The sequence below is a fragment of the Echiichthys vipera genome, assembly GCF_963691815.1.
Source record: "Echiichthys vipera genome assembly, chromosome: 18".
Lineage (NCBI taxonomy): Eukaryota > Metazoa > Chordata > Actinopteri > Perciformes > Trachinidae > Echiichthys > Echiichthys vipera.
In genome coordinates, this window is record NC_139843.1 from 13,343,047 (window position 1) to 13,352,009 (window position 8,963).

Genomic DNA, 8,963 nt, shown 5'->3' on the forward strand with positions numbered 1-8,963 from the left:
AACTAGTGAAGCGATACGTATCAGGATACAGGCGAGACTGTAAGCAAGGCGATATTATGAGGTTTTTAAAATGTAATTTTAGGAAAACTGTCATTGTATAAAGTAGAGGTAGACAATCTGGGCTGATTTTTGCTATGTTTAAGTAATCTGCATCAGCCAACACATGAGCAGATTAAGCAGATTATCATCTGTTTAGTTTAGTGCACGCTCATCACAAGAGTCTGCTCACGTAAATCGTGTAACATGAGTAAACAAAGATGTTATTATTACGGTTTTGATTATATATTTGTTCAATCACTTAGATTACAGCTATTTGCATTGCGACAGTGTCACAAACAAACAAAAAACGTGCTTCAGGACCGTTTTGGGAAGATGCTTAAAACTATTTAAGCCCTGTACGATTACTATTTTTTTGTTAAAAATATATTAGATTGTAATGGATTTATATAATAAATACGTCAAAAAATAAAATACTAACCTTGTAAAAAATTATGCAGTAGTTGCTAAGATTTTTCATTTTTTGCACTATTTGCTATTATTGAATTGTGATATTTTATCAGATGGGGGGAAAAAAGAAAAATCGGCCATCAGCTGCCCTAACTTCTAAAGATCAGCATCGTCACCGTCAAAAAATCCATATCGGTCGACCTCTAGAACACAACAACATATGCACATAAAACATCATCCCCGATAAAAAAAACGCCTGTATAGGTAGAATGGGCCAGCAGCTTATAACGGCCATATTTATGGATGCATTGTTATGTTCGAGTGGACGAGTCAAATGTCTAAAGTTAATTATGACACTGCTATCTAGTGGTTTAAACAACACAAAATGAACCACTGTCTCACACAAATCATTGCATGTCAACTTGTTATTAAAAACAGCCGTCATTTTGATGTCAACTATAAACCTGTTTTGTGATAGGAACTTGCACGACACTGGCGTTTTCTCAGCGAGAAATCTGTCCACTGACAATAGTTCCCGCTACAGTAGGGGTCTCCAGGATCACATTTTGCCACAATGACACACACACACAGAGACACAAACCGGGTCACAAGGGGAAAACAAGACCAGCATCTCTGTCACAGCTGGTGATGAAACTCACCCTGCTCAGTTCAGTGCACTCGGGGGTTTTGCAGCTACAGGGTTATACGATAAGGATGAAATACAGCAAAAATATAACCTTGAGTTGATTTGTTTTCCGTCTCAGATTTGGCAGTAATGGTTGGGTTCAGTCTTAAAGACATGATAGGAGGCCTGCACAGAACTCTGCTACACTGTGTATTAGCTTTCTTTCCTGTCACCTGTAGCAAAAGTTACATAAGCGTGCATTGATTTCTGCTGTGCTGATGCAGGAAGATCGACGCTGTTCTGCCACAGTTTGTTTCTGCAAGGGATGGGAATCAAGAACGGGTATCAAAATGGAACCAGAACATAAATCGTATCCCTCCAAGCATTTTAATTCCTTTCATCAATGCTGGCATGTTTTTCTGACAGCGCGTTGCAAAATGATGCCGTCAAACTCACACGTCTGTGAAGAAACGGTCCTTAGTGTGGGGTTATAATGACGTTAGCGCCTCGCAGGCAGGCTTAGCAGGTTCAAATAAAACAGAAAGCTGTAATGAAACGGTTGAAAAGCTGAAAACCTGTGTAGGGTGACTTATATCAGGAATCAAAAAGGGAATCGATAAAGAATCGAACAGATATAAGCAGTATCGATAATTGCATTGGTATCAATAAAATCTTATCAATTCCCATCCCTAGTTTTTACTGCAGCTTTTAACTTGCATTAATGGCTATTTTTTGTCTTTAGTCAACACAGCACTGATATATTATCACTTTTTTAAGTTGGTATTCGAGCGTGGCTTCTTTACACATCTTACAGACACAGCAATATTCATTTGAAGTCATGTTTGAGTCCACAAATCCATTATTCACTCTCCGCTAGCTTTGCTCTGTACTCAGTCCTGAGGGAAACATAGTGACTAAAGGCTCCACGATGTTCACCAGCAGTTGCTTACTGTGCCCATCTGTTTGGTGCTGAGCAGGTTGTGCGAAGTGGGTTTTTAACACTGAGAGTTTTTTAACTGACAACAGCTGCCAGATGCAAAACAACGCTGGTGACCGCAGTGCGAGTGAACTTTCCCTGTCAGGTTGTGGGCTGTAAAACAAAAATGATAACCTGGAAGGCTGTAAAAAGCTCTATAGACCTGAGAGGAAGTGCTGCTCAGGTGATAATTCTCTGGGGTTAATCACGCAAAGCGAACCCTTTTACATTACACATAGTCATCAGGTGACATAAAAATATTGATTAAAGCAGCATTCAATGAACAACTTGAATATTGTTGCCTGTTTCATCAGCAGGTCATGGCACAAGACTCATCATTCAATATAAATGATGAGGACTCCTTTGAAATCTGAACTTTAAAGTACCCATATTGTAAAAAGTGACATCATGTCTTTTTTTATTATACAGCAGGTCGAGGTACCACAAAATGCTCAACCCACACGTAAATGCACACAGCCCGTATTTAGAAACTGTGTCTTTAAACTATACGTCAGGACTTCTGTGCCATTGTGATGTCACACCTGTACTATATATAAGTAGAAAGGGTCGCTACAGTGCTGTTACAGTTATTCCGCAGATGCAATGACAGTGCAGAGACGCTGAGAGCAAGGATGCAGAAGACGAGGAAACGCTGACCAATCAGAGTGCCTTTTAAGACGGGGGCGTACGCTGTTCACACTGACTGTGCCCTGTCAACAGCCTATGTTCAAAAGTATTTCCCAAAAAAGCAAAGCTAGGCGCCAGAGCACAGTCTGTGCGCACTCATGTGGGCGGCAAATGCTTGCCTGGAGGCGGAAAGTTACAGCGGTTTGAAAGCAGCTTTAAAGAAACAGGCGCTAAAACAGAGCATTTCAGACAGAGGGTGAATACAGGTATATTCAGACAGGCCCTCTGAGAAAAATAATGTGTTTAACTAACATTAAAACATGTAAATGTTGTACTGGGAACCCAAAGTACAAGTATGGAACTGATCATAACATGAGACCTTTAAGTCACTAATGTAGCAGCTACAAATCTAATGTTTTTTTTTTTCTGTGTATCTCTTTCTGTCTTCAGTGGGAGACTGAGCAGCAGAGAAGTCTGGAGGAAAGAGGCCGTTTGCTGCTCTGCCTGCAGTTCTTCCCCCCGGCCAGTGATGAGGAAGTGAAGGGCGAGGCCAAGGAGAGGGCTCGCGGCGGGTTGTGCGTGGGTGTCAAACGCTGCGCCCACCTGGCGGCCATGGACGTCAACGGCTACTCGGACCCCTACGTTAAAACGTAAGAACGCCAACAAAACCGCTGACTGAATGACACGAAGTATCGGATCAAATAAAACAGAGTCATGTTTCCACCTGAGGGATTGAATAATGAAAACACAGCCGATGGATTTCACAACACTCATTTCAGAACAATTTCCAAATGACCTATCCAGCCACAATCTCCCTCCACCTTATTACCTGCATTTGGTCTTAACTGGCCGTTGGCTCGTATTGACCCCATGAATCACCTTTTGTCGCCACTCTTGAGTGACAAATGGCTCAAGTCGATCCCCGCAAGGTAATAGTGACAAATGAGGAAAGCTTTCACACAAGAGGAAGCCATTGTGAAACATATTACTTACTCTCCGAGATAATGGTTATAGTGTGTGTGTGTGTGTGTGTGTGTGTGTGTGTGTGTGTGTGTGTGTGTGTGTGTGTGTGTGTGTGTGTGTGTGTGTGTGTACAGACAGCCTTCAAAAGTGATTGAAAGGCAGTGGCATGATCTAGTGTTATGGGCGTACTGTATCATGGAGGAGAGTGCAATTGTTGGTGCCATAGAGGTCCGTGCAGTTGCATTACTCACTGATACAGAAAAGCGATACTGTGTGTGTGTGTGTGTGTGTGTGTGTGTGTGTGTGTGTGTGTGTGTGTGTGTGTGTGTGTGTGTGTGTGTGTGTGTGTGTGTGTGTGTGTGTGTGTGTGTGTGTGTGTGTGTGTGTGTTGTTTGTCAGAGAGGACAGGAGGGTCCCTGGGTTGAATGATAAACGCTGACAGAAACTAGATAAATGAGCTTTGAAATCCCCCTCTTCTTCACTGAATGTTCTGTTCTGAGTGTTGGTTCTGGAACAAGAAAAAACACTAAACAACCTCCAGTCTCTCTCTCTCACACACACACACACACACACACACACACACACACACACACACACACACACATAAATCTAGGCATGCCATCACGCTTGCCTCACTCCTGTACACACCAGTCCCCTTTCTCCTTCCCCGTCACGGCGTATACACTCTCCCTCCTTCTTTACATCCATCGAGCCTACGCATTCAGCCTTCACACATCCACAGCAAATACATCACGCACCTTGTTTGATTTTGGATGCATGCTCACATCTCTGCCCTTTGGCAGGAGCTTTTTCCCAGATGCTTCGTTGTGTCTGAGAGCGTGTGGGAACATACGCTCTCCGAGGCTGTGGGTGGTGGGTGGAAAGCAAATGTGAATAGAGATTTTCGACATGCTTTTTTTCCAGCTGGCTTAAAAATATCCTGAGAATTTAATGACACACCTCACAAAAGGAATGCTGAGCTTCTCCAATCTGTTGTGTTGGTGATAAGTCTTCACAGTCACATACTGTTTATACTCACAAATTATATATTAAAACTTCAAGGGAATAGGTCGACGTTGTGGGAAATAAGCTTTTCACTTTCCTGCTGCGTTAGATGAGAACATGGAAATCACTGTGTCACGTCTGTACGGGAAATATGGAGCCGGTTAGCTTATTTCATATTTTGTGCTTTTAATTCGTACAAAAATAAAGTACTAGAATATTGTGATTCGACTGTTACGTTTTTTTTTACTCAAGGATAAGCAAAAAAAGGACTGATCGGATCAAAGTAAAATTAGCTCAGTTATAATGTAATTACTCTGAGTGAACATTGTTACATTTTGAAAAGGGACAGGCTTGGAGGGACAGTAAAAAAAGAAATGTAGGCCTAAGCTACATGATGATGTTACATGATAGACTTAAAGGTTGACTATGTAGAATCTTCCTTAAAAGCTATTTATTATTGAAAATAATACACCTACGGGCGATTTGAGGGGTACAGAATGAAAGCATTTACAATGTTTCCAAGTTGCCTGGCAATGTGGTTGCTCTCCTCTGTGGAATGGATGCGTTGTACTCACGTGCCCGAGCGTCATTATGAGCAGTGCAACGTCCTCTTCGATCTGCTCCGCATATATACGGATATAACTTCTCTGCATGGTCAAAGGTTCAAAGCATCATATAACCAGTCCACTCAGCACATGTGCATTTTAGCATGTTAGCCAAAGAGACCCAGCATGCACCTGTCGAGATGTGTTTGATTTGCGTCACGTAAAATTTTAATTTCTAACTATTCCTTCTGTAAAAAAGATAACATATCATCCATTTATTTTATAAGTGTCCATTTTGTATCACCTTTTGGAAAGATTTGGAACATTTTATTTTTGCTAGAACTACACTTAGGCATCACTTTGATGATAAAACATAATTTTGAGTCACTGTCATATGTTGAATCCAACAAAAAATGTTTATCAGCTATTGAATTCTATTCAAATGACCTTCACTGAACTTGTCTGCCATTATGACTTGTGTCTTTGTCAAAATGCAATAGTTTCCTCTAAAATGTAATGGAGTAAACACAGGCTACAAGAAAGATAAAATGTAAATACTCATGTAAAGTAAACTACCTTAAAACTGGACTTAAGTACAGTAAAAAATACCTAATGTATAAATACTCTTAAATACAAAGAGTGCAAGTATACTAGAAACAACTTTTTACACTAACTTCCAGCCCTGTCTTTAAGTAAAAGTTTTCTTTCTGAATCATCCATCAGTCTCTGAGAACAAGGTAAAAGAGTGACCGGACTGAAAAGTCCACTAAGTCTATCCACTACTGACAGCCGTTCCTGAGTGAACCTAATGATTTTCTATATGCATGAACCTACTCCAACCTCTACATAGCACTGTTGTGCCGTCACTATTAGTGCTTGCGCCTATTCTCTCCAGCAGTAACCTACAATGAACCTGTGGATGGTAATGACCAGACTCATGTACGATGCTATCACATTCCTCTGTTGCAGGTACCTGAAGCCAGACGTCCAGAAGAAGTCCAAGCACAAAACAGCAGTCATAAAGAAGACTCTGAACCCAGAGTTTAATGAGGTAGACATCCATATTCGTGTATGTGCGTAACTGTGGGAGCGAGAAGCACATGTGCAGTGGCTGAATGTAAAGGGACAGCTCATTTAGATGTATTCAGTCCTCAGAGACACCACAGGCAAAGTCTCTGCAACCTCTTTTTTTTAGGACAGCCAATTACAGTTTGAACATTACTATGTGTTGCTTCATTAGTGAGTGTTCTAGAGGTCTATTAGAGGAAGACAAACCTTTTGTTAGATGTGATCTTCTGACCTTTTTTGCTCTTGTTCACTCGTTTCTTCACCTCTTCATTTTCACCCAGGAATTCTTCTATGAAATCACCTTCTCGGAGTTAGCCACCAAGACGCTGGAGGTCACGGTGTGGGACTACGACCTGGGAAAGTCCAATGACTTCATAGGTGACTTCTAATTATTTTCTGATTAGCTGCCTGGCTGCTTCATTAGCAGTCCAATTATGTTGTACCCATGGCAGATGATACCACACATACACAGTATTTAAAGTATACTTGCTCTATGAGTCGGAGTAATTACATTTACACCTGTTTGAATAACTTTTTTTGTCCACTTCTTCTTTTACTGGGATCTAAAGTCAAGATTTCTGTTTCTTACAATAGGTGACAGTGAAGTCTGGTGTTATTTTCTAGCACCTCTCTCTCTCTCTCTCTCTCTCTCTCTCTCTCTCTCTCTCTCTCTCTCTCTCTCTCTCTCTCTCTCTCTCTCTCTCTCACTCAACTAATCCAGTTTGGCCTCAACTTTTCTGAAGTTATAAAAATCCCATGCAATAATTATCCTCAGTCATTTTAACTCTTACATTTTTAAAAAAGCTACTTATTATCCATCACTCAAGTTGATTTTAAGTACAGAGATTGTAACACTTTTTTCCACATGGTTCAGCTCTATCCGATGGCCAATTTTGTATCATCAAACAAAGTTACAATCGAATAAAACCAAGGGAGAAAAACTGCATGAATGTGGAGAAATAAGTTGGTATTGCAATCAAGAATCAATTAAAAACTTAATGTACTTAAAGTATTAATGACCCCTATTTTAAAGTGGATTTTGGCTGGAACAGGAAAATAACATGTTTAGCTCCTTGAACCTCCTCAAACATATTTTTGTCTGTAAAAACTTACACAAACAGTTCGGAAAAAGGACAATAAAACATGCAATTAATAAATCAGTACATAACACAAAAAACCATTAACACAATGTAGAAGATTCTCAAAAGACCAAAAAGGTGTGGGTTGAAGCTGCAGCTAATTATGCTTACTCTTCCAACAATCTCCAAAAGTAATGCCAACAACTACATGATCTGCATTCTGATAATTCTTCAAACACTGACTGTCCTTTTTGTCTCTGCACTGGTCAGGCGGTGTGTCCTTAGGGTGCCACTCACAGGGAGAAACTCTGCAGCACTGGATAGACTGCCTGAAGAACAAGGGCAAGAAGGTGGAGCGCTGGCACACGCTGACCAACGAGCTGCCTGGATCCACACTGCAGGAATGACTTGATCCTCTTCCCCTGCACTGACACTGGAGAGGGAGAGAGAGACTGCCTGAAGAGAGACGTTTCATCGCATGCTCTGAGGATGTTCTGCATGACTATGAAGGATTCATATCCGACTTACTTTCTGTCATAAATGAGATCATAATTCAAAACAACATACCCAAAGGGGGGGGGGGCACACTCAGAGATCAATATTCTAATCTTGGATCTAAATAGAGCTGATGCAAATCCGGGTACAGCGTGAGAATTGTCCTAATAATATTCATAGGGATTCATTCATGTCCCTTTTGTGGACTTGAATCAATCTGCGCTGCTCTAAATTGTCCAGATCTCAATCAACAAGAAAAATTGGAACCGTGTGAGGAAATGTAATGAGGGAAAAGGCTGAATTATTCTGTCGTTCGACTCTCATGTCAGGTTTACTTGCTCTTATTACATTCAGCCTGTTATTTTCATTAACTGCTGACATTAAAACTCCACCCGTCTCACAGCGCACATACCTCCTCTCGCAATAACGTTTTTTGCCTAATGCTTCCGAAAGACCTCCAAGTGGTCTTAATACTGTTACATTTTGTATCTATTTGATTGTCATAGGATTGCCTGCAGAAAACGGGAGACGATTGGTTCTTCCATGTTGATGGTTCGTGTCAGTTATTTGCATGTTTGGTGTAGATGGAGCAAACTAAAAGACAATATGTGCCAGACTCTGCTGCAGGATGTTGTGTTGCTCCCAAATTCTCCTGAGACGTGTTGCTCTGATTCACTGGAGAATCTTTTACATTTAATTCAAGGGTAACAACTCTTTCTATTCATGTTGTTCAGTTGTTTAATGTGTCAACTCTAATGTCACAGTTTCTTGTTGGTGACACGTTGACATAATTCTGCTTCACAATCCCTAATTTGTACGGAGAAGATGTAATTAACAGAAACGAGAGCTGTGCATGTTCATACACCGTGAAGAAAAATCATCAGCCTTCGTTTGATATCTAAATTACAAATATAGATGGTGTATAGAGCACAGTGTTGTCTGATTACTCTCCTCAGCTGCTGCTTTACTATGGATCCAAGCTGCAGGTTTTATCTCAGTCTTGTGGTTAAACAGGCATGCTGAACTACCAGTGGTGTTCATATGGAAATATGAATTGTGTTGCTTTGGGTGTTTGTCTTTTGGAACTTGAAGTCTGCACGATTGTATTCTTTCTTTATTTTTCATAAAACACT

At 40.7% G+C, this 8,963-nt stretch overlaps 1 protein-coding gene across 1 annotated transcript in view; it reads left to right on the forward strand.

Annotated features, from left to right (window-relative positions):
• The window catches only part of LOC310961273 (double C2-like domain-containing protein alpha), a gene marked incomplete at both ends in the record, with an annotated part of 19,467 nt that extends 11,725 nt beyond the window's left edge, over positions 1 to 7,742 (forward strand). Inside the window, 4 exons of the mRNA XM_083933291.1 lie at positions 3,126 to 3,325; positions 6,158 to 6,239; positions 6,538 to 6,634; positions 7,606 to 7,742. Of these exons, the coding sequence (XP_083789417.1) occupies positions 3,126 to 3,325; positions 6,158 to 6,239; positions 6,538 to 6,634; positions 7,606 to 7,742 (516 nt within the window). The remainder of the gene's footprint in view (positions 1 to 3,125; positions 3,326 to 6,157; positions 6,240 to 6,537; positions 6,635 to 7,605) is intronic.
• Between the last annotated feature and the right edge of the window lie 1,221 nt (positions 7,743 to 8,963).